At 39.6% G+C, this 26,301-nt stretch overlaps 1 protein-coding gene across 3 annotated transcripts in view; it reads left to right on the top strand.

The window, feature by feature from the left end:
* Positions 1–1,729: 1,729 nt before the first annotated feature.
* The window catches only part of IL6ST (interleukin 6 cytokine family signal transducer), a 37,888-nt gene continuing 13,316 nt past the window's right edge, over positions 1,730–26,301 (top strand). Inside the window, exons 1-12 of one of the 3 annotated variants that reach the window (XM_057402651.1) lie at positions 1,730–1,755; positions 8,819–8,899; positions 9,936–10,247; positions 12,014–12,146; positions 13,382–13,542; positions 13,887–14,038; positions 15,805–15,964; positions 21,320–21,402; positions 22,575–22,794; positions 23,861–24,037; positions 24,702–24,803; positions 25,379–25,525. In XM_057402651.1, coding sequence (XP_057258634.1) covers positions 8,833–8,899; positions 9,936–10,247; positions 12,014–12,146; positions 13,382–13,542; positions 13,887–14,038; positions 15,805–15,964; positions 21,320–21,402; positions 22,575–22,794; positions 23,861–24,037; positions 24,702–24,803; positions 25,379–25,525 — 1,714 coding nt within the window. In that variant the 5' untranslated portion in view covers positions 1,730–1,755; positions 8,819–8,832. Of the gene's footprint in view, positions 1,756–2,339; positions 2,360–8,818; positions 8,900–9,935; positions 10,248–12,013; positions 12,147–13,381; positions 13,543–13,886; positions 14,039–15,804; positions 15,965–21,319; positions 21,403–22,574; positions 22,795–23,860; positions 24,038–24,701; positions 24,804–25,103; positions 25,526–26,301 lie in introns of those variants that run through there. The other 2 variants (XM_057402653.1, XM_057402652.1) reach the window with 2 other exon arrangements.

Here is a 26,301-nt window from a genome sequence, read left to right as displayed (position 1 = left end):
GAGAAAGCAAAATAACAAATTCTAATGCTGAAGTACTTTGTTTTTAAATGATAATAATAAAACAACCTGTGAAACTTATTTCCCAGATGTCAGTTGTCCTGATACATTAAGAAGGGTTTGAACACCAAAATCCTGTAAGAGAAGATGGAAAGAACTGGGTATTAAGTCTAGTAAAATGGAACAGACTGGGTCTATTAAGTGTAGAGACTACCAGTGGAAGAAACAGCAGCACTACAAACACCTAAGATGCCAGAAAGAGCACAAGCTGTTAGTAGGGACATGAAGTAATGGATTTAATCTGAAGGTTAGATAAACACCTATCAGAAAGTATTTAAGTACAGTAAATTTTGTCTTGAGGAAAGCAGAGGAACTAAATGACCTCTGAAGTGGTCACTTACATTCTCGGAGTTAGCCTTACATTCTCAGCGGTAGTAACAGCAATATTTTTGTTGGGGATATTAAGCCACCCCAGAAAGTAAACCAAACATAATGAGAGACTGGTACTAAACATGTGAGAAACAGGTTCTTTTCCATTATACTTTTTCAAAGTTCTTAGTCTTTTCTCATTAGCAGCTCATGCTAGCCAGGGTTGGAAACAGGATATCGGACTAGATGCCCTGCTTGTCTAGCCAACCTGCCTGTTCCTCTAAAGATGTAACTAAAAATATAGTATCTCTCATATCCTTTTCAAGCTCAAAGATAACCTAAGAAGTAAATGGGCAAAAGCCTAAAGTATATGGCAGGAAACAACTCTGGCATGCATCAGTGATGTCTGGTACTTTCCTGACTAGAGACAGCCTACTTAGACACTCTTACCACAGTGCAAGTTTGTGCATGTGCCACTGAAATGCGTTCCTTCTCACTCGTGAACTGGAAAAAAATAATCTGGAATGAAAAGGACATCTTAGAGCACAAGACCGTGTCTCATTTACAAAAGTCACTTTTCAGGGTTATGGAATGAAAAAAAAATGTCCTAGGGCAACCATCGAGGGAACCCAGGGGCTTCCCGGGATCTTGATCACATGAACGATCTATTTAAGGCACATATCCCAGCAACCCAGCCTTCCAAGAGCACCTTTTCTAGGGACCGCTGTCGATAACAGCGCTCTGCTAACACGGCTGCTGTAGATAAGAGCATTCTCCAGCTGCCCGCTCCCACAGGAGCCTTGAGAAACGCTGGGGCGGCTGCAGGATCCTCAGGCCTGCCCGGGAGGAGCGCACCCCGGCCGGCTGAGGGCCCGGAACGGATTTCAGAGGCTTCGCCGGCGGCGGCGCGGGCGGGGGCCGGCTCTCCTCAGCTGGGGGGTTCCGCGGCTGCGACCCCCGGGCAGCGGAGCCCTGCAGCTCCTCTCCCGCTCTGAAACACAGGCTGACGGGAACCCGTGTGGGATGTGCGTGTTCGGCAGGCGCGGGCACCGCCGGCAGAGAGCACGGTGGGGCGGATGGCGCAAGCAGCGGCTCACCCTCACCCTCCTCCCCGCGCAGGCCGCCACCCCCTCTCGCGCCCGTGATCCTGGCACCGGCCGGCGCGTTACGGGAAGCTCCGCCCCCCGCCCCCTTTCGGTAACGTCACGGTACCGTTCGCCAATGGCGGCGCGAACCGTAGAGGGAAGGACGCGGGGGGAGCCAGGGAAGCGTGACCGGGCGTGGGGCCGGGCGTGCGGGACGGCGGCGGGATGGCTCGGCGCGGCGGCGGTGTTATTTAGGGTCAGTCGGCTGGGCAGCGGCGCCGTGAGGCGACGGCAGCGCCAACAGGTGAGGGCCGGGGGGCAGGCGGAAGCGGAAGGCGGCTCACGATTCACGAGGCTTGCGGCCGCTGGCGGTGGGCCCTTTTCTTAACCCCCTTGCCAGCGTCCACGCTTCCTGTGTGCGCACCTCTCCCTGAGGGGCTTCCGCCGGCGCTGGGCGCGCTGGCCCTTTCTTTCCCCTTACTGGCTGTAGCCGGGGTCAGCAGGCCGAGCCGTGCACTGAGGGCGGGGAGGGCGGAGGGGTGGGCGCTTGGCCAGGACTGACTGGGGCGACGACGGCAGCCCTGCGCCGCTCGTTTCCGAGCCGATCCTTCGCCTTCCCCCCCGGTGGCGGGGGTGTCCGGGTACAGCCTTTCTCGTCCTCGCCTGTGCCAGGGCCGGGGTGCCCCGCAGAGGAGTCTCAGCTGCCCTCGGCGGGCACTGACGGCGCTGGAGCTTAAAATGCAACATGGCCTCGCCGAGCGCCCGGGGCCTCCTCGGTGTGGGGCCTGAGGAGCGGTCGAGGCCCCCTTCTTGCCAGTGTGTGTCGTACCAGTTGCTAGGGTTGCCCCATCTGCTGCCCTTCCCCTGTCTCGGTCCAGTTTTACTGACCCGCTGGCGTGGCGCAAAGGGTAAGACTGAAGATTAGCTGGGGTTTTCTCTAGTGCAGGGGCTGTTAATGCTGACAGTTTTAATAAATAATTTTAATAAAGGTGCTGCGACCCTTACAGTGTCTTTGGGATTTTCTCGACTCTGATAAGCTTGGCCATATTATCGACAGGCGTTTTCGTGTTGAAAAGCGTTAGATTTTATTGCCATCACCACAGATGGCCTGTTCTTGTTGCTTGTAGACCAGAAGGTAGAAAATCGCTGGCCTTGAAAGAAAGGCACACTTCGGTTTACACGTGGGCCAATTACCGAAGCGATTCCCTGAGGAATTAGGGAGGAGCGGGTACAGGGAGCAGCGTGGGTCGTCTGTTAACTTCCGATGTGCTCCTGAGTTCCAGTCATCCTTGCAGCGGGTCTCTGACGCTCTTCCTAAAGAAAAACGGAGACATTATTTTCATCTTGCAGATGATGAAACTGAGGCACAAAGGAAAGCAGTCTGCCAAGTGTGCTGGCAGCACGGAGGAGAATAAATCCCTCTCAGTTTTCATCCTTGTTTTAGGTTGATTAGGTGATTGCCAGCTGGTGGCTGCTTATTACTTATGAGGCATTTCTGAAGGAGATGCCTCGTAATAGAATTATGTTGGGTTATAGTTAAGTCGTTAGTGACCTGTGCTGTCACTGAGAAGGAGTTGGGAAACAACAAGAGTTCGGGTACTTTTGAGAGTTGTGGGTTCTTTTATCCTCTTTTTCCTATAGAACATAAAATTTATACTACTCTTCCTAAATACTGTTACTTGCAGATAAATAATATCTAAAAAGGATTTTGAAAGTATGTAACTTCTAAACTTAAATTTTTAATCTGTATGTTAGTGTATCACGTTAAGACAGTAGGAGAGGATGATGAAAACTGGAGATTTTTTTCCTAAAAGTTAAAGCATTAAAAAGAAATATTTGGGTCTTGTTTACATGTCTAGAAATGTGATCTCTTAAGGAAAGCCTGTACATACAATTGAGGGGTGAGAAGAAGTACATGTGCACATGTGTAAGTGTGTACACAAAATGGAGATACAGTATCTCCAGTGCTGCTTTCCTGGAGGATTAGCACTTGCATAGTTGTATGAAAATAAATAAACTTCTTGGCCAGTTTCTGTAGAATGATTCTTATATTATCCAGAACTACCTAAATTGGAGAACCGGCTTTGGTGCTTGTCAGTCTTGCAGGTTTGACTTTAAGCTGAGAAGACAGGATGGTAAGATACGGTTTTGTGTAAGTTCGTTTGCTTTTTAGACTAAAGCTACTTGCTAGCTGCAAAGAGAAAAATCCAAATTATTTCAGAGAAAGCAATCTGCAATTTTAGAAGGCACCAGAAAGAGGAATGTAATTCTTACAAGCAGATATTCAGTGCTCTGATGAAGTATTTAAATAATTCTAATCTGTGCTGCTTTGTTTGGGTTTTGTTCTTTTTTTTTATTCTGAGTGCTATACTGAAACCCTGGATGTAGGGAGAAGTTTCCTTCTAGAGCAAAAGGAATTAGTAACATGGAGTAATCCCTTATCTGTTTCATGAAAGGGACAGAGGTACAATTTGTGTGTAGGCATTTTAAATGTGAAAAAGAATTTCAAAGTATTCTGTGCATATAGTGTTAACATAAGATTTTCAAGTGATTCTTTTAGAAGTGTTAGTGGTTTTTTTTGAGTTTCAGATGTTTTCGAGAAGGAAGTAGGTTTGGAGAAAGGAAGGAAGCTTGCAGATGAAATACTTCTAATTAGAAAGTAGTTACAGACTAAGTAATCAAAATTCCATTAAAATAGTTAGAGCTTTCACTAGTACCTGGCTTGTTATTAAACCTCAAGCAATGCTGCTGCTAGGTGCAGTATCACTTGCTCTGTCTTTCTGAGCTATGTGGATTCTTACCACTTGAAGCTGTAAGCTCTTAAATTTTTTGGGGGGGTATTTTTCTGGAAATCCATTTGTCAGCAACCTTTTGGCTTCTGTGACTGATGTGATAATGAGCCTTAATAGACTGAACACCTTCCTGTGGTGGTTATGGTGTGTTCTGTAGTTCCCAACTTGCAAGTTGGGTTTGCTGGCAATAACACGTTATTTTAGCTATTTCTCTTGAACTGAAATTGTCATTTGTAGGTCACTTGGACAGTAATTGCCACCTCTCTGAAACTGAAAGATAGTAACTCATCATATGACATATACCTGTATTAAGTTTGGGGGAGTTTTCATGATTTATGAAATCAGAATAATTTGTAAGGCTTCTCAGTTGCTCAGAATAAGTAGCGATACTTGTTTTATATGAGCGCCTGACATTTCTTCAAAAACTGTTACTCATAGTTTAGCTGTAAAACTCAATGAGCTACTTTGTTCATATAAAGCTTGATTTTAGGGTTGTTACTGGCTTTTTATAGGATGCTTCCTGAAGCAACAGTTTAAGGTTCAGGCATAAAGGCGAACTGGTTTTCTTTCAAAACTTAGCAGGATGTGAAGCTTAATAAAAGCCCCATATGATTTGGAGATTAAATGGGGAGATGTCATGGCATATGAGTTTGTCTGTTGAAGTAATAACAATGTTTTAACAATTTTTTTCCTAAGATAATTTATGTTCTGTGAGTTAAGCTCTGTCATCATCAGCAGTTCTAAATTGACTATGTTGGTTTTACTGTGTAGGATTTTGATGGACTTTGGTCCTTTGCCACTTTGGCAAACTTAACTATGGAAGTAACCTGACAAACTTCTAACATCAGTTTCTGTCTCCCTTTCCTTTCCACTTAGTGTTCCTCAACAACTACATAGTATAGATAAAATGTTGATTTGACTTCTCTTAACAACAAAATAAAAACCAAAAAAACCCGCTCCTTCAGTGTTAGTTCAGCATCTGGTTAAACTTTCAGCTTAGGTTCCTGATACACTACACTAGCCTATAAAACTTGTGGCTGTGCTGCATAACTGCTGAAACTATTGAGTTTTCTGTGGTCCAGACATGCAGCTTAGCCTGATTGAAGTAGTTATGGTTTAGCATTTCTTTTGAGTGATGGTGATGGCACTATGTTTCAAAGTTTTAGTATAGATTTTATGCAGGGTTTCTGCACTCTGCACCTGAGCATCTTTATATGCTCAGATTAGAAAACACTGGTTTCCACAGAACTCTCTTCCTCACTCTAATCTGAAGTATGATTCCTTGTTTTGCTAGTTATAAGCCCCATGTTTTGGTTTTTTTTTTATGGCTTTCACCTGAGCACAATGGATGGAAGTGCTTAGTGTAGAATTAAATTTCAGTTAGGAATCAGCCATGTAAAAGCCAGAAAGACTAATATTTTAAAAAGCAGCATGCAGTAGAAGTCAATAGCCCCTTCATGGGTTCAGAGTGTGTAGCTTCAAACCTCATTGATCAGGAAGGAGGAAGTAAAATATATCAGAACGGCCTAGAAGCAGATAAATGCTGAACTGTAGCATGATCTGGACACCATAGTCACAACTGTTTGTTTCCTGTGCTGTATGTAGGTGGGCTTTCCTCTGAACTTGCCATTGCAGGTGATGGATCATTAGTCTTATTTCTCTTGCCTTTCAGGAGCTGAGTGTGGGAGAATAAGTGCTATAAACTGTGGATGGTTTCTTTGCTCCCTCAAAACAGATACTAACTTTCCAAACTGCAGAGTAGTGGAGATTTGGACTTCGTCCTCCTAAAATCTTGTATTCCAGGTCTGGAAGACAGTTGGATATAGAAATAACATTTTAAAAAGGGAAGTCATCTTATTTTGATTTGTTCGCAAAAACATTATACTTCAGGACAAAGTATGTGATAATTCTATCTTCTTATTTCTGTTGAGTCTGTTATTAACTCAGTGTTGACTTTTATGTTCTTTCAGGTGCTTCATAGTATTTTGTATTAACCTGAGCCATACTTACTAGGATTTTAAAACCAGCAGTTCCTGAGTAGTTTTGTGAAAATACAATTTAACCCAAAATAAATCACTACCAGAAAGAAAATGAATACTTTGTAATGATGTAATATTTACCTTAGCTGATGTGCCATTATTCTAACATGTCATCAGTTGCGATACCAAATGGGAGAGAAATGCTCTAGTGAGCATTCTTTTTAAAAACTCTCGGTTTTGCTTTTTTATATCTGCTTCAGTCTTACCTCTTTCACTGTGGAAGCAGCTTCTGCTGTTCTGCAGCTTTTAGCGGTTAGAAGGGAGGGGAGTTGCTGCTTCTTTCCACCTAGCTTGCAGTTGCCTTAGGGCTCTCATGAGTTTCAGATCTTCTGCAGCTTAAATTGTTCAACTAAATATCTGTAACAGAACGTTGCTTAAATAAAATTTAAAAAAAATAAAAATCTGAAGCTTTATCTTTAATGGAGCACAACAAGCTTTAGGTTGACAAGCAAGCAGTATTTCTGATAAATGTTAGAGTAAGTCAAGACACTAAAATAGATTCCTGTGTGCTAGTTCTATTCAGTGTCTGAAAACCAGAATCCAAAAAGAATACTCTTCTGAGTTTGGGTGTATTCACTGTATGAATCTGTTAAAATTTGCAAAACCACTTGGGTCTTTAAAATGCAGAAAAGCATGAGCGAACAGAAACCTTATTTTTCAGATGTTAGAAGACTTTACATCTATAATAATAAAAAAATCAATTGGTTTAGTTCTCTTACTGTGTGCTTGCAATAAATATCTAAACATGTACTGCACTTGAAACTGCATAATGGTTTTTATATCCAGCCCAGTGAGAGTACTTGAGTGTAACACAGAAAATATGAATAGTCTTTTCATTCTAAACTTCATACAACTACAATTCCAAACAACCTCTAGTGACACATATATTAATGCTTCTTAACATAATTGTCAAGTCTTCTAATCAGCAATATTTCTAGTATTTCTATGTAGAAAATCTTGGTAGGTTTTGAGTGATGAACTCACAAGTACAGATGCAAATATTCTGTTGAGTGATTCTGATTGCTGTTATTTTAGGTGTAACTGAAACACATCTACATTGGTGAATCCTACGAAGGCTCTGCTGTAAAAGTTTCAGATTGGCTTTAGTTTGTTTCTAATTCTTATGAATAAAGATTTTCTTTACATTATAATGTTAATCTTGGTTTGTTGGAAAAAGAAAATGTTTGTATGTGCTGATACCTAAGGAATGAGTTTCTAGCTTGTTGCTGATACATCAGTGCTAAAATGTCTAATGTTATTGATCTTTATGAAATGCCTTGTGCCTTTCTGTCATTATTACAAACTAAACTACATGCAATCAAATGAAAAGAGTATTTCCTATCATAAACTGCAATTTCTTCTCCTGCTGATAATAGTAAATGTAGCATTTAAATTTTCCTTTGTAAGAAACTGCAGAATTCCTAAAAACTTAGTGAGTTGCCTTCTGTAGGGCTAAAGTTCAGAATACCACTTTCCAAAGAAGTTTTGTCAGGTCAATGAAAATAAAACTACAGAAGCAGGGTTACTACAGGCAATATCATCTTAAATCTTAGTAAGCATAGAAATTTATCTTTAGTTTCTAGCTATAAGAATAGTATGAAGTCTGCTTCTAGAAATCAGGTTGTGGACTTTGTCTTGCTTGATCAAGCTGATCTTCCTGTTCCTGTAAAGATGCCCAAGTGTAACTACCAATAATATGACTAGAGAATGGTCACTTGCTTTTAGTAATTGAGGGCTGCTTTATAAAACTGCAAGTTGATAAATACAGAGGATACTTTTGTGGCTTCAAAACAATTGGAGTGGAAGCTACTCTGAACGCTTCAGTTTCTCTGACCTGTTCTGTAGAATTGTCAAAATGGAGAACAAGTGAGCTTTGCTACAATACAGAAGTAAACAACATAAAAAAACTTTCCAATTTCTGAGCAATTGTGAACTCCCTTGTCAGATTTTGAAGGCTTATTTATGCTTTTTCTATAGTAGTCAACACTATATGGTTCTTGATATGGAAGCATTGTACTTCGTAATTCTTGCATGGATTTTAAGTCACTCTTGTGAATGAGATGCATGGTTTTGGGATGAGTTGTTGTGAACCTTAAGCAAAGCATTTATATCAGTGCACTTGAAAGCTACATAAGTATGGTAACCATAATCAAATTTGTACGGTTTTGTTTCAAAACCTGAGCCACAGTGTTATGCTTTCTGTTCTGCATGAACCTCCTGCAGAAGTTCCAGTGAAGTTTGTTCCCATATACAGCACAAAAACCTGAAGCTGATATATTTCTTAAATTTGTAACTGCTTTAAAGAGGCTTTAAACTGTATCAGTTGTCTTAAGTAGACATTGGATTTTGTTACAGCAGTAAGCGAAATGAAAATTGTATGCCCACTGTTTCTCTAGAGTGAGAATATACTATTTCAGAAAAGGAAATGTGTGTACTTAAGAAATTGTCGTAGACCAAATACAAATCTGAATTTGACAGTGATCTGAAGTGACAAGTAATAGTCTAAATTAACTATATATATTTTTCTCTGTTACAGGAATTCTGTGCAGCATGTTTTCTGGGTGGAGGTGGGTAGCCCACAGCTTATACCTCTTCTTGAACATCTGTTCTCTTGAAGGTAAGGGTTCCCTGACTCAAATGCAAGAGACTTATTTAATTTGATGCTTGAAGCGTATCCTGCTTTTTGTATGGATACTTGTGAGATGAAGACAGAAAGCAAGATGTATTAGGATAGGGAGACTAGTCTTTGCTCTTAATAGTGTTAATGCATGTTAAAGCAATACTTCTGCTTCTGTTCATTAGTCATCTGTGTACAAAGAAAGAAGAATGACTTTGGTTGCTGGAAGGTTGCTTTAGTTCCCCTGATATCACTGGGGCTGTTGTAGCAAACTGAAATTTAATTTCACCTATGCCAAATGGTATCTAAATGAAAGCATGTATTGGTCAAACTGAATGCTGTTAAAGCAATAAGCTACCAGTGAACTGGTGTAGTAGGCTCTATGATCAATTCAGAGCTGTGGGCCACTGCTATTGTATTGAAAATGATCATCCTCAATACGTTTAGTATGGCTGTTGATTCAAGGCAGTATTTCAGTTGTCTGTTTCATCCTTAGAACTTGACACTTTTTATGTGCATCTGTAGCGGTAGTCACAATTCTATTGTGTTGAAGTTCGTTAGTAAAAAGAATACTACAAAATGTGCAGAGTTCACTGTAGTTACCAAATAGGCTTATAGTATGCCCACTGAAGCTTTTGAAATTGACAACTCAAATACTTAACTGCATGCAATTCGTCAAAAACTAGTTCACCACAACAAAGGTGCACACTTACTCCAGTCATGTCCACTATATTACCCTTCTCCTTCAAAACATAGTAAGCATTCAGTCCTTTGCTCTCCTCTCTCTCTAAAGGCCCCTGTTAATAGAGCTTTTCTTGCATGGTGAAATGCTTTTGCAAAGCCTAGGGAGGACTACACTGGTTTTGCCCTTTAGATCTGCTTGGTGGTCCCCTAATGCATTTCAGGTTTATAGTTGTCAAGTAATTAACTCATTTCCTGCTTAAACACATGTAGTATTTTTAATGTTACACAGGTGTTGTATCAGCAATATTGTGGAATGTTCTGTATTTTTTAACAAAGATGCAATTCTTTTTAGTTTCAGGTGGACTTGTACAGTCATGTGGTCACATCATCCCAGAGTCTCCTGTATTGGCCCTTGGTTCCAATTTCACAGCATTATGCATTTTGAATGAGAGTTGTCTGGACTTTGGCAATATCTATGCTAGTCAGATTATCTGGAAAATTAAAAATAGAGTGGTACCTAAAGAACAGTATCGTGAAATAAATAGAACAGTGTCCAGTGTCACATTTAATGATACTTCTGCACTAGCTACTCCTCTGACATGCAACATTTTAGCAGATGGACAGATTGAGCAGAACATTTATGGAATTACAGTTACAGTAGGCTGTAAGTACTGTTTTTCTTGCCTTTTATTCTACTTTAAAAAAAGTTTGAGAAACAGGGAAGAGAATGCAAACAATAGTAAGTGTGCACATCTTGAGACACTTCATTCCCTCAGTTTCTGGATAATTGTATAAAAACATTGTCAAATTACCTGACATCAAATCTCGTAAATGTGCACAGAATAATGACTTCTATTCATTTCTATTCAAAATAGAAAATAATCTGGAGTGTTTGTGTTGAAATAGGAAGAAAACAGAATAATATAAAACAGTAGAAAAAAAAGTCAAAGAAGGAAAATGTACATTACAGAAAGATATGAATTTAACTGAAACAACTCCTAGGAAGTAAACTAACTTTTCGTTCTCGCTTCTGTGTCAGAGTTCAAGGAAATACAAGCAGGTGGTATGTCCTGCTTTCATAATACCACTTTGAAACTAATGTTTTCTTCATTAATGGTCTGAGAAATACTTAGTCTATCTGTATCACAAAACTAGCCTTAGCTGCCCTAAGGTTGGAACATACTCTTTGAATTACCTCAGTACAGAAGAAAATACTTCCAACTTTCCTTGTTCAAGACTGATAGCACTTGCATAGCTCTGAGCATGTGTTCTTTGAGACAAGACTGGGATATTGAGAAAGTAATATGAATACCTTAATATACGATGTAATTAGTTGGTGGACAGTTTATAAAGGAAGTGTTCAGGTGTCCTTGATAACAGAGTATGAATAGCTGATAACTTATTTTTGCCGCCTAGTGTTAGGAAGAGGTATTGCAGTTGTTGCATGGTCTGTACAAAAACCTGGGTTGAGTTCACAATTTAAGCTAGTGTGGTTCTAACTTGAGTTACAAAATGCTTTCACAGAAAAAAGCTTTATTTTTCAACTTCTGATGAGTAAATTTCTTACCATGAAAGATCCAACAGGCAAAATATATGGAAAGGTGAGGACAGATTCCTAAGATGATAAACTGAATGACAGTGCAGATAATATTCTACAGTTCTAATTCACCTATGAGTCTTGAGACTCATTTGTATTTAAAGCTATTATATTTTCGTACTATCAATTAAAGAAAAATTCTGTAAACAATGTAACAAGTTTGAGAATAATATAACTACTCAGGAACAAAACCATATATTCATAAGATAACTCTGAAAATAGCATTCTGCTGGAAAGAAAATCAAGTACCTTATACTCTTGTAAGTAAAGTGGTATTCTAAAAGCTAGAAACCAACATTGTATACCATGATTTGTATTTAAGAAGGAAAAAAATAATAGTTCAGCTGCACTTGGAAGAATTTTCTTGCACACCAGTGAAGTGCATTGATGAAGATCCCTTGTCTCTCTTGAACATGTTCACAGCTAAGGCATCCTTCTTCTGTAGCTCAGGTAGGGGAGAACAGACCTATCCAGAATTGCCTTAGAGCTCAGGTTATTGGCAAAGTCAGCATTTGCTAATCCAGCTGTAGAGCTCACTAGCATGTGAATCAAAATAGATTTAGGTGATACCAGGTTTTCTGCCTCAGTGAGAACTCTGTGCTGTTCCATACTATCAAGTGTTTGTTCCTCATATAGCTTGTTGCTTTTGAGAGCAGCTGGTTAAGCTTCTTTGCTTCCGTTGCTGAATATTAGCTAGCACTTTTTGCCCCCTCCTTTAGAAAGAAAACTGACTATAAATACTTAAGATGTTCATAGAAATTGCTCTAATTGGGCACTTCTTACTGGATTGAAATGTGTATATAGGTTAATGATTTGTAACTTTTTGTCTTCAGTGCCCCCAGAGAAGCCCAAGAACTTAAGTTGCATTGTACATCAGCTGTCAAAAATCACATATCCTATGACTTGTACCTGGAATCCTGGGAGGCATACATTCCTGGACACTCACTTTAGATTGAAGTACAGATGGTAAGTAGCCCTCTGTAGAATTTCTAAAGAATTTTGGAAAATACTTGTATGCTAAACCAAACTTCCTTGAAATTCCTTGGTACTTTGGAAGAGTTCTTAACTTAAATCCAGTTTTCTGAAGCATAGCTGTCTATTCGGGGGGGGGGGGGGGGGGGGAAGGGAAGAGCTCATATTTAAACTCACTCTAAGTCAGACTTGAAATTTTGTTTCTATCTCCTATTTTTCTGTTCTTCAAATAAATTATTAGTGTGGTTTGAGTACAATATGTACTCATCAGGTGGCTGGCTCCAAATTTTGTATTCTGCATTTTTCTGTAGTGACATTCTGTTGTATTCTAAACAAGTAGACAGTATCCCTGCTTATTGCAGGAGGGATAGACAAGATGACCTTCTGAGATCCCTTCCAACCCAGCCTATTTTGTGATTCTAAGTAAACCTGAGTCTTAAATGACTGGATTTTGTAGAGGTATTATCTACTCTATACTTCTAAGAACTCAGAATGGCGTTTGTCCATGATTAATCCTAACATGAAAGTTTCAGCCAAAGTATTTTTTCCTGTGAAAGCAAAATAAGTATTTTTCAAACTCTTCAGATGGTCTCTTGTAGTTGAAAATGGAGTGGACAGAATTGGTGTTTTGCTGTGGAAACTGGAATGAGTGCCCACAGCTTTCCATCTACCCCATTCCTCTAAAGTGTTTTGGTAACAAGCATAGTAGAAAGATTGGATAAATAGAAAACTTTAATGCTTTGTAAATTTGCTGATGCCCCTAGAACTGTCTGCTGTTAATGTAGCAGAGAACAATGAGCAGAAATGATGTGTAGCTGCAACACTGTACTCCTGAAGGTTATGCAAATAATACTGATTGCATCTTTTAATGCATGAATATGCTTCTAGTTCCTAGGTATATTGCTTTTGATTAAATGTATCAGTTCTTGATCTTTATTTCTTTAAGCTAAGTAAGGTTTCTATACAACTTTATAATAACAATAGTGTCCTGTGCTTTTGAAGATATGTGGCTTGGAAGTCAAGAGGTTTTATTCTAGTTTCTGTCCTAATGCAGTCATGGCTTAACAAGCCATTCTAAATCTCTCATCCCACCTGTCTGCTTACAAAAATAATGGCAGAGGGGAAGCATACAAGCTAAAGTGATTGATCGCTCTGATCTACTTAAAAGATTCTCGAAAGGAAACCAAACTTACTGCTTTGTACCTTTTCCTCCCCCCCCTTTTATCTAGGCTACAAGAGACCTTTCCTGACTGTATACCAAAAGATGTAAACAATTCTTGTACGATTCGTGATGTTCAGTTCTTTGTTAATACGAAGGTCTGGGTAGAAGCAGCAAATGCCCTCGGGAAGGCTGAATCTGATCCTCTTATTCTTGATCCCATTGAGATTGGTAACTATATGCCTATTAATAAAACTTTACTTGTACATAACTGCTGCTTCTGTGTATATTGCTGAATTGCTGTGTTAATGTGCCTTCACTGTAAAAATTAACACTGCTGAAATATTGTTGACTAGAACTGCGCTGGACAAAGGAAGGAAGGTGGGAGATCTGACCACAATTCAGTTAGCAAGTTCTCGTTTCGTTGAACAGTCTGCTTTAGAAGCTACTATGAAGTAGCAGCTATTTGAATTTGTATAAGACTTTAATGGTAGTACAAGTTGGTACAGCATAGTATACCAACTGCTAGAAGCATTATAAAAAGCTGTAGAGTTGACTTTTATCTCCTCTTCTAGTTAAACTTCTGCCTCCACACAATTTATCAGTCAACTCAGGAATACTGCCTACTGTTCTGAAGCTTTCTTGGGAGAATCAGATTTCAGACACTGCGATGAAGCTGAAATTCAATATTCGCTATAAGATCATGGGTGACACAAACTGGATGCAGGTAATACCACTAATGTTCCTTGTAACTCTTCTGGTGTAACCCAGCTGTTTGTCAAACTGCAGTTGTTCCCTCACAGCTGCAGTTCAGAGGATTCACTTTATTATCATTAGGCCTCCCAAGGCAATTTATCTGGTCTGTTCGTGAAGGCTGTTACCTAGGCTGTTTTGGTACAATCTGGAGTACAGTGACCTTGTCTGTTCTTTATGGACTTGTTTGCTATCCTCCCCATCATATTGCAGTATGTTTATTTTGCATTTTTATTCTGTACACTCAACATGAACTTTCATCTTCCTGTATACATGAAGGCTTGTGATGCAAATGTCATTTAAAGCTTGGGCAAACACTCTTAAGTGCTGGAATGCTTTTTGAATTTGCTGTACCTGCACTGCCACAGCAACCCCAGGCAACGCTACAGGCTTGGGGAAGAGTGGCTAAAGAAAAAGGACCTGGGGGTGCTGCTTGACAGCTGAATGAACATGATCCAGCTTGTGCCCAGGCAGCCAAGAAGGCCTGTGTCAGAAATAGTGTGGCCAGCAGGGCCAGGGCAGTGATCATATTGGGCACCGATGAGGCTGCACCTCGAATCCTGTGTTCAGTTCTGGGCCCCTCACTACAAGAGGGAGATTGAGTGGGTCCAGAGGAGGGCAACGGAGCTGATGAAGGGTCTGGAGAACAAGTCAGATGAGGAATGGCTGAGGGAATTTGGGGGTGTTTAGTCTGGAGAAGAGAAGGCTCAAGGGGGAACCTTACAGTTCTGTACAACTACCTGAAGGGAGGTTGTAGCAAGGTGGGTGTTGGTATCTTCTCCCAAGTAACAAGTGATAGGACAAGAGGAAATGGCCTCAAGTTGCTCCAGGGGAGGTTTAGACTGGATATTAGGATAAGTTTCTTATCTGAAAGTGTTGTCAGGCATTGGACCAGGCTGCACAGGGAGGTTGTCCTGTCCTTTTAAACATGTACACAAGACCACTGAAGTATTAACTTTTGAAATGACTGACCTTGCTTAGCTGTGGTAAAATTTGACTGCTTTGATGATTCTTTGCACTCAGGGTTAACCTCTTGAGTGTTCTGCGTGTGTTTAACCTGCAGTCATCCCTTTTGCAGGGTTACTCACTATACAAACCCCTTAACACGTGATGTAGGCACTCAGTGTGCATGTGTACCTGCGTATTGCTGTTATCCACATCACACATCTGTTTCTGTACATATGCAGTAAGAATATTTTCTGGTATTCTGTTGCTGATTAAGATAAAGGAAAGAGCTTATAAAAATAATTTATTAGCAAAAGTATAAACTACTCTAAAACTCTTGCCCATGTCAGTTAAGAAACTTTCCCTATCAATGGAAGCGGTGATCCTGTAGGATCATGTAGGAAGCTTCTAGCACAGGTATTTTCAATTGATATTCCAGCAGATATCCCATCTTGCCTTTCAGGACTTTGCTCAGTTATTACAGATTAGTAAGAAGAGGAATTATATGGGAAGGAAAAAGGGGTAGGCGTAAATTAATCAAAGAAAACAGAATGAGATAGCTGCTTACCTCTTTACTGTATGTATTGCATTATACCTGATAAATACACACAACTCTGATCCCTTACCAAACTATGGTTGAGAATTTAAGCTTTTAGAAATAAGAAGGAAGAAAAACTGTTGTTTGTATTGGGCATGTATATGGTGGAGAGCCGTCTTGGATGACAGCTGTAGTAGCACAGAACTTAGCTTTACAACTTTTGATCAGTGCCTCTAAAACCTTTCTTTCATTTACAGGTTCCTCCTGAAGATACAGCTTCAACAAGAACTTCATTCAGTGTTCAAGGGCTCAGACCCTACACAGAGTATGTCTTTTCAATTCGTTGCATGAAGGAAGATGGAGTGGGCTACTGGAGTGACTGGAGTGAAGAGAAAACTGGGGTCACCACTGAAGATAGTAAGTAGTACATGAAAGTAGGTCACTGACTTTCAAAATGTGCAATTTGGCAATAGTCAGCTGAAATTGTGTATCCTTGCTTGAGCTGTTTGATTATACATGCAATAAGACTTTACCAAGTTACTTTCTGTAGTGACCAACTTGACCTGTGCATTCCAAGGAACATGCGAGTAGCTTTCCAGAAAGCTGGTCTAGAGGTGCTCCCTGAAAACGGCTAAAACAGGAAGTAGGGAAGAAAAGACTTCTTTTCACAGAGAGTTATGTTCTCAAAGTCTTTTAGAAGAGATGTATGCTTTATGCTTCATTTCCTTTGTTCTGAAGATTACCCTCTTCAGAAGCTATTCTGCCTGTGTGAAAGCCTTGGGGTATTTTTGGAAGACAGACTGCCTTAGTTTGTGAAAAACTTGGTGTTTAAGAGGCTTATAAATAAGCTATAAGTGAACAAGCATCAAAGTATGAAACAAGATTTTTAGTCATATAGGGTACAAAGACTTCTTTGCAAACTTTGTAAAAACAGTGATACAAAATAATGTGCATATGGGAAGTTTAGCCCATTATGCACCAAAGCATGTAAATAAAACACCCTGGTACACTCTTAACTTTGCCAAGATATTCTGCATTTACCACCCTTTCTTGCTCATCACAGTCACAGCTGCCTCTGCACTGTCTTGTCCTCGCTTGTTTGCAGCCTTCTACAGGTAGTAATAAAGAGTCTCGTCACTGATTTGTTTGTCACAGTGAGAGGCATAAGGACGAGAATGTCGTGTACAAACAGCTGACTTTGAGCATGATTGAGTCTATGTAGAAAATGGTTTTATTTTTAATATTTAATCACAGAAATCACAATCACCTTACAATTTCCTTTCTTGATGGCTTACATAATCATTGGAGTTGTCATCTGGACTTGTAATAAATATCTTGTCTCTGCAGTAGGGGTGAGCACTGAATTGCTGCTATTATGACTTAATGAGGAAAACCTTACTAGCATCAGCTTTTTAGGAGCAATATCTGGATTATGTTTAGTCTTGCACAAAAGGACTTTGCCAGCAGATTATATGCAACTTGAAAGTATAAATAGATTACGGCTCAAGATACACAAAAGATAGCAGACCACTAGATTAAGTTTTAAATTCACAGCCCTGGAAAAAAAAAAACAAAAAAACTCAAGAGAACCTTAGTTAAGTGTCAGGCTTCAGTGCTTTGTAGAAGAAATCCTCAGCATTGCAAAGTTGCTGCCCGCACCAAATCTGTTCATGCTACAGCCAGCTCATCAACTTCCTTGGCTTTTTAACATCTTGTGGTGCTCCAGTCAGGTGTTACAAAATTATCTGTTGCCACTGATATTGTCTGTTAGTACTGAACTGTATGATCTGCAGGTATGCTGCATCAGCCTGGACTCATTCACATTCCTTCAGGACAGTGGCGCTGGAGACTCTTACTGCACGCTGTATCGTCTAAGATCTGTGTCCACTGCATTACACAGCATGTTTTTTAACTTCATTAATAATTTCCAGTTGCTTATCAACACATACATTGCTTGAAATATACTGTAGCATTAAAGTAGCTATAACTCACTGTTATGAATTTAATATAGATCACAGATCATGGAGTTCATTGCAGTATTTACCCAGTCGAGAATCTCTCCTGCAAGTTTGTTCTTAACTACAGAGAGTGTGTGTTCTGCCACTGAGTTGTGCCAAAACCATTAGTTGAATATGCTTAGCTTTTTCTGTTACTGATTTTTATTTTTTTCTAATTTTGGCCATTTTGTTTTGCAGCACTTTCATGACTTAGCAATTGTTGCATGAACTCTAAACTTATACAAAATAAACTTACACAACAGTAACTGAGCAGTAGTTATTGGAACAATGACATTAAAATCACACCCATGTATTTGTTACAGGATGAAAGATCCTATTCTCAGATAGTGGATTCCTACATTTTCCTGTAACAGAACAAAAATGCATGCAGTGTAGTAACAAACACAGCTTAGACCTATTCATTTGGCCATTATATTTGCTCTCCAAATAAAAGCCCCAGGCTTACCTTTCTGTGATACATTTTCCTTTTATAATTTGCCGGAGTAGCGCACTTAGACTGAACTGGAACTGATTTAATGTCTTCAATAGATGCTTGGGAGGTGCTAACCGGTATGTTATTGAATTTAAACTTCTGTTGGTGTCAGAACACTGAACATATGAGCATTTTGATCTTGCTAAAGGTAAAATGAACTGTTGAGGAAGACCTGTGACATTAGCTGTGATGCATTGCAAATATAAGTAGTCTCTTTTCTAGTAGATGTTCTAATAGAACAGCGTTTTAACAAATTGTTGGCGGTAGCCTTCCAAACAATAGCAGGATAGTCACACTTCTACATTGCTTGCAGTTAGCATTTTTAGCTACTGTACAGTAACTTGATAGTAAAACAGTTTCCTCTCCTGAGTTTGCTTACACACAACTATATAAACATAAATGCCTAGGTACAGTTACAGATTTATAGGATACTGGGATAACTTCAGTTGGAAAGAAGCTCATAAGGCCTGTTGTTGCTTGATCATCCTTCTGCCAAATGTTAGGCTTGGACAAGAGACTTTAGGTTGCAGTTTTGGCAAAAACCTGTACCAAAACTTTATCTAGTTTGTTGGGTTTTTGGTTTGGTCTTTTTTTTTTTACTGTACAGTTTCCTGTTGCAAAGATTAAATGAAATGGGCACACACCTAACACCACTGTTATTTCCCTCAGTCAAATTATAAAACTGACTTTTAGATGCTCTGCTTTGTTGAAGACTATCAGATCCATATCCCAGATGATTCCACAGCTGCTTGCCTTCTGCTTTCAAAGGATTTGGGTTTTGTCTCCATAGCAAGCTACGTAGATATGGGTGTATTACCACTATTGGATTTGGGAAGGTATATGTCTGCGTTTCCATGTGGTTGTTTCCAGGTGTTAAGTACTGTAACTATTAAGTGAAGTTTCAATAGATTCCTTAACTGCAAAGGTATAAATGTACAGTCAGGATGCTGAAGAGTAATCCATGCATTCCAGCAATTTTGAGATCTTTTGACAATTATTTTACTACCTGATCCTTACCAGAAAACATACACTTTGTATCTCCAAATTGTGTCTGTAACCAAGGGTCTTTATATCCAGCAGAGCAGGTTTGTTTTGTAGCTGTTATAATAATATGCACTCAGATTTCTGTGTTTTCTAGATTCAGTAAATCACCCTCAAAGAGATTTGATTTTAAAAGCTGATTTGGTTTCCTCCTGAATTGTCAGTAGCAGCAGCATTGGGAATCAAAGAATCATAGAATAGTTAGGGTTGAAAAGGACCTTAAGATCATCTAGTTCCAACTCCCCTGCCATGGGCAGGGACACCTCACACTAAATCATGTCACCCAAGGCTTTGTCCAACCTGGTCTTGAACACCGCGAGGGATGGAGCATTCACAGCTTCCTTGGGTAACCAATTCCAGTGCCTCACCACCCTAACAGGAAAGAATTTCCTCCTTATATCCAATCTAAACTTCCCCTGTTGAAGTTTTACCTGTTACCCCTTGTGCTATCACTACAGTCCCTAATGAAGAGTCCCTCCCCAGCATCCCTATAGAGCCCCTTCAGAAGCTGGCAGGTTGCTATGAGGTCTTCACACACCCTTCTCTTCTCCAGGCTGAACAGCCCCAACTTTCTCAGCCTGTCTTCATACGGGAGGTGCTCCAGTCCCCTGATCATCCTCATGGCCCTTCTCTGGACGTGTTCCAACAGTTCCACATCCTTTTTATGTTGAGGACACCAGAACTGCACACAATACTCCACGTGAGGTCTCACAAGAGCAGAGTAGATGGGCAGATACCTGCTTTGACCTGCTGGTCATGCTCCTTTTGATGCAGCCCAGGATACAGTTGGTTTTCTGGGCTGTGAGCGCACACTGAAGCCTGCTCATGTTCATTTTCTCATCAACCAACGCCCCCAAGTCCTTCTCCACACGGCTGCTCTGAATCTCTTCTCTGCCCAACCTGTAGCTGTGCCTGGGATTGCTCCGACCCAGGTGTAGGACCTTGCACTTGCCATGGTTAAACTTCATGAGGTTGGCATCAGCCCACCTCACAAGCGTGTCAAGGTCCCTCTGGATGGCATTCCTTCCCTCCAGCGTATCAACCGAACCACACAGCTTGGTGGCATCGGCAAACTTGCTGAGGGCGCACTCAATCCCACTGTCCATGTCAGCGACGAAGATGTTGACCAAGACTGGTTCCAACACCGATCCCTGAGGGACGCCACTTGTTACTGGTCTCCATCTGGACATTGAGCCATTGACCACGACTCTCTGTGTGTGGCCATCCAGCCAGTTCTTTATCCACCGAGTGGTCCATCCATCAAATTGATGTCTCTCCAATTTAGAGACAAGGATGTCATGCGGGACAGTGTCGAATGCTTTGTAAACCTCTTTGTGATATCTGGTTTCAGAGAAAATTAAAAGGTGTGATGATTTTGTCTTATTTTTCTGGAAACTTGGTGGTTATAAGTTACAAAGTCTTCTAATTCTAGAGTTGTGAGGAGCAAAACTACTTTAGCTTGATCCCATTTTCATTTCATTTCTACTGTGGTAGCCTGAAAGATTAGTTTTGTTTCTGGCCCATACTGATCGTACTCTGTATGGAGCCAACAAGTGGACATTCCAGTTCTGATCTTGTTACCCAGCAGGGACTCTATTCTTCCCTTCAGTTATTACAAATACTTCATATCTGTTTAACTTCTGTCAGCCTGATTTCCACACTCCTGGCCCCCTCTATATGCTTTAGCCTTTCCTGCTCACACTCTTCCTATTCTCCATTCTGTAATACCCTATTTATTCTTTAGTGCTTCTTTTTGTGTTGTAAAAAACTACTGCAGTGCTGTTACCATTTTAGCATAATGAGTATAAGAAACCTGGGGAACACTCACAGGAGAAATTTGTCTCTTCGTTAACTTTTCTGCACTTTTCCTTTTTTAGGAGACTTGAGGTCTAGGGAGAGCGTTTGAGCTACAGACCATAGCAGAGTTTGCAGTTTACAGATGTGCAGGGCTGTGGTTCTGGACACAGGCTGTGTGGTGCAGGTTTGCCCTCACTCAGCGCTGTCATCTTAAGCCCATTCTTGCAGTTGCTCAGCATGGTGACTCTCAGTTTGGTATGTTATACTTAAAGCACAGCTGGTGTTTTGCTGATCCCCTCAGGAAATCTTTCCGTGCAGGTGTTCCACTTAATACACCAAGCATTTTCTTTGAGGTATTAAGGATACACTTTTTGAATATGCTTTTGTTAAAAAAGAAAGAGTCTAATGATAGTCAAAGGATGAATTCATTGTTTCTTTCATCAGAACCATCTAAAGGACCACCCATCTGGAGGATCATTGATATATCTCACTCACCACCTTCCTGGACTGTACATCTGATGTGGAAGGTAAAGCAACATGACAAACTGCAGGAATGGAGTGGTCTTGTGAAAACGTGAGGTTTTAAGTGTCAAAATTTACTTCAGCAAGCTTGGGTAGAAAGCTGGAATAGTATGGGTTTTATCAGCATGAGAAGTGCCCTTGGTATTCTTACTATAATATTTAGTTGTGGAATAATTTAAAAGCACAGCTGTAAAGGCCATCAGTTAACTGATAAATATCTGTGATCCAGAGTATACAGAACCCACTTTCAGATTCCTGACTTGCTGTCCTTAAGCAGTCAGTGGAATTGGAAACTTCCTCTTGAACGAAGTAAGACTTCATGTTATGCCTTCTGCTGTACTCTAAAACTTTTGTAACACTGTCTGGACAGGGATAGTTCACCTGCAAAATCCATTAAGCCTAGGCAGATTCCAGAGGCCCAGCTTATTAAATAGAGCACTGCACATTTGCTGTGTCTAGTTGGCTGATTAATTCAGCTGAGAAAGCAAACGCAGTTATGGTTGGTCCCCATCTAAAGCTTTCTTTTGATACTTGAACTTCATTACATTTGATCAGCTGTCTGTTATTACTAGGTGGCTTGCGTGAAGTTCCACGTATATTGATATGGCATCATTTTCTGATGGAGTTCTTATGCCGCTTGCCACTTCTGACATTATTTTGCTTAAAATTGGAAAACTGGAGCTACTTCAGAGTTTCAGAAATTTTCAGTTATCTGAAGACTAATACTGTTACACAGAAACTGTTATTAACACAAAAGTATTTTTCTACATTAGAAGATGACTACTCAGACTGGTTTGCATTAGAATTTAACACAGCTTAAGATGTAAGATTTCTTTAATGTCGTGTGTGGTAAGGTCACATAAAATGCAGATTTTAGCAATACATGTTCTGCAGTCTTTACTGAATAACTTTTATTAAACTGCAGGGTATTTTACAGGTAAGTTTACCAGTAGTTTTACAGATAAGCCAAGAAAAATAGGATTTAAACCTGAAATCATTTCAGAAGTTAATGCTTTCCAGAAATGAATGCAGGTTATTTGTGCTTTCCTTAAACACACAGCTGTTCAATCCATGTAGCTTGTCTTGCTCTCAGATTTTTAAATTACACATTAAAGACAATAAAGGTTAAGTTGCGTTTGTACAGTGTCATTATAATCAAAGATGTGTTTCTAAACAGGCATTGAAGCCATTTGAAGCCAATGGAGTAATCTTCCAGTATGAAGTGACTGTCAGAGCCAAGTCATCTCTCTCCAGTCCACCAGAGAAATACAGTGTTAATACCACTGACCTTACATTAAAGATACCAAATGGAACTTACGAAGTGACAGTGGTTGCCCATAACAGAGCCGGGGCATCCCCTCCATCGGTTTTACTTATCCCAGCCAGTAATTCAAAAGGTTAGTGCCTAGTAATGTCTCTTTCAAATGCATCTGCATGGCTTCTGATTTAAGAAATCTTCAGTGTTGTAAAATGATACCTTTAATATGGACACATAATTAAAGTATTACTGAATGTATCTACTGTCATATGCCTTATAATTATGCTACCATTTATATACCAGGGAATGTGTGGATTTTTATACTTGCAGCTTCATTTGAAGCTGTGTGTGCTATTTTGCTGTTGGTTTTGATCTCTAGACCTACCACGCACTATATTCCCTGTAGTTTTTCGTAGCATAGCAGGTATTTTTGTTGTTTTTTTTTTTTTTAAATCAACAGGTTGGGGAAGAAAGCATCCTATAGTTCCTGTATATACCATCTCACCATTGTTCTGCTTTCTGATCTCCCCTCAGCCCTTCATTTTCTCTTTCTAGTCTCACTCTCCCACATTTTCAGTATCTTGTCATCTCCTTCCACTGTTTCCCTACTGCTCAAATTTCTTTTTACTCTGTTCCTTTCATCATCTAGTAGTAGTAACTACAGGCTGGTTTCTCCTTACTTCCAGCCTCCTTTTAGGTAATCTGTACACTACCAGGATAGGAAGCAAAGAAACAAGAATATAGGCAGATGATGCTTTTAGCCTAAACACCAAAGGAGGGCCACAGGTTCTAAAACTATTAGGTGAACAAATTCAGGGTGTGTTTCAAGCAGTAGTATTGCAGATAGAAGTATTTTGTAAGATACGTGTATTAGAAGGTAAGTATTAGAATGGGAATTCAGAAGTGTCTCAAAGTTTGATATCTCTCTGAAATAAACCCTGTATTTTGAAAGAAACAGTATTTTTACTGTGCAGTAAGGTAGCCTGCTGTGTTTGAGAGCAGAGAAGCTGAGTAATTTCCAGTTCCTAAATAGCCTTACTCTGCTTGTATTTCAGAAAATAGCTTTTACGTTTACTGAGGTTCTGTCAAATTGTCACCATTACAATAACCCAAAATAATCCACGTTTGACAAAATATCTATCATTATGAGTATATAGTGGAAGAACTGTCAGTACATATAACCTCTCTGTTTTCTTTCATCACAGCTCCTGTGAAGAATGTTAGAACACTGCCTAAAGATGGCAAATTGTGGGTAGGGTGGACTGCTCCTGACAGTTATGTTCTTAAATATGTGATTGAATGGTGTCTGGTGTCTAACAGCTCAGACTGCATCATAGAATGGCAAAATGAACCAGGAAATGTTCAAGGAACATACTTAAAAGGTATTTAGCTTGTAAATCTACAAATGCGTTGTAAAACACTCTCTAAGCCTAGCAAGTATTCTTGAAGTGAGGAAAATTCTTATACTTACTAGAATTTTATTGTGAGACAGGAATCTCGGATTTTGCTGAGGGCTTCTGTTAGTTTATGATGAGTATAGAAGTATCTGTGTGTTTTTGTCAAATACAATTTTATCTGCTCTTTAATGTTGAAATTTTTTATGTAACAGGAAGGGGTTTATCTGCATTTTTGTTTTAGTCTTCTCATTCTTGGAAATCATTAAAGAAGTGAAAAGGTTGAGTTCCTTCAAAATCAAATTATCTGCTCCCTCTTGCAGTTCAAACAATGAAACTTCATCAGCTTTACAGTTCTTTTCAGATGGTGATCAGTATCTCAACTCAGTAATTTTGTAGTTCAGTGCTGCAGACAGATAAAGGCTTTTTATTTAAAATAAATGGAAAAAAAAACAACAAAAGAGCACAAACTTCTATGAAGTCTGTTTATTAAATTTAGCATTTCAGTGTGAACTATTATATTAATCCATCAGTTACTATTTTGGAGTTAATAATATAGGCAAAACCCAGAACCCTATATCTGAAGAAAACAAGAAAGATGGTGAGGAGTTCAACTGTCTGAAACTACACGTTTTTTAATATCTTTTTTTAGGTGATATAAAGCCTTTCAAGTGTTACTTGATAACTGTGTACCCTCTGTATGCTGATGGTCAGGGAAGCGGACAGTCTGTGAAAGCTTATCTTCGGCAGGATCGTAAGTACAAAACAGTCGTCTTGGAGCATGTAAACTGACTTTATTGACTAAAAATAATGAGACCTTTTCTTTAATATGGGCTACATAATGAAAAGCAGTCCTACATTTGAGGGTCGTCTGTTATAATTGATCTTGTCCCTTTGATTCACGTCCATTGTGCTTATTTACAGTATTTAGGAGTTAAACAGATGTCTGTGGCTGACTCTTTCCCTTTTTCCAACCTTTATCAGATAATTTGGCATGAGTATATTATTGTATTGATATAGTAATATTTATATGCTATTGTATTTTCAAATTCAGGTATCAAGCCAAGACTAATTACCTTCAATTGAAGATTTCATGTGATGTGCTGATATTGTTTTTCACATCTTTTTCTTCCTGGAGGTTTCTCTTCCAAAACATCTTTGGAACAAAACATCTCTCTGTGTTGTCTGAAACTAATGCTTTGCGGTTGTGTTAGTCCAGCCATTCCATTGAAGTTTTTACACAGTATCAATTCAGTATAATAATTAATACACTGTTTCTATGGATGCAGGGGGTGCACAACAGAAACTAATCTTCATCTCCCATTGCAGGTCCTTCGAAAGGACCAACCATTCAGACAAAAAAAGTAGGAAAAGCTGAAGCTGTTTTGACATGGAACCATCTCACAGTGGATGAACAAAATGGATTTATCAGGAGTTATATCATATTTTACAAAACTATAGATGGAAATGAAACAGGTAACAAAAAGCAGAGAAGTACTTTGTGGCATTGAAATATTCCATCTGTCTCCTTCCTAATTCATGTTCCTGAAAAAAAGAGATACAGAATCAAGTGTGGCTGAGAGTCAGTTCTGATAACATAAAGCTGATGTCTGAGGCATCTGTGCCAAACAGAAAAGTCCCTATTAAAGGATTCAAAACATTCAGTCTGTGTATAGAAGGGTAGTGAGTTTAGTTGCTGAAAGCTGATTTGCTCCCATCTTTCTGTCAAAATAAAGGATGACATGTTGGTGTAGCAAGGTAAAGCTGGACTATTCAAGATGTAAAGAAGTTGACTGCATTCAAATAGGATAAAGCCTAAAAAAAGGGGGAGGTATTTTTAATCCTCCTCAAGCCCTAGATCAGTACAATATTACTGATGTAAAACATCTTGTTTGAAGTGCGTTTTTGTTCTCAGTAGTTTGTATGACCAGTAGGCATAAGACAGGGGGTTAGCACTATCAAAATCTTTTAATTTTTAGATTTGCTTAAATTGCAAGGGCCAGTTACTTATGCCTACTCTGCTGCTTGTTAACAGTGGTTTTCTGATTATCAACTGGCTATTTCTAGTTAGCTGTACGTTCTGCTTATTAGAAACCTTTTAAGCTTCAACATTACTACTGGTTTTGTTTTGTAGCTACATTGGGGGGTGGGAAGGGGGAACAAAAAAAAAAACCAAATCTGCAAGAAATTAACACATAAAATAACATCAAGAAGGAGACTAAATTCAGACACTTCAACAGAAACAAATGTAT

The sequence above is a fragment of the Pezoporus wallicus genome, unplaced genomic scaffold (genome assembly GCF_028554395.1).
Source record: "Pezoporus wallicus isolate ANWC-B61680 ecotype Strahan unplaced genomic scaffold, APGP_CSIRO_Pwel_v1 contig_2870, whole genome shotgun sequence".
Taxonomy (NCBI): domain Eukaryota; kingdom Metazoa; phylum Chordata; class Aves; order Psittaciformes; family Psittacidae; genus Pezoporus; species Pezoporus wallicus.
The sequence above is the reverse complement of the archived record's forward strand: the minus strand, read 5'-3'. Positions and strand labels throughout refer to the sequence as shown.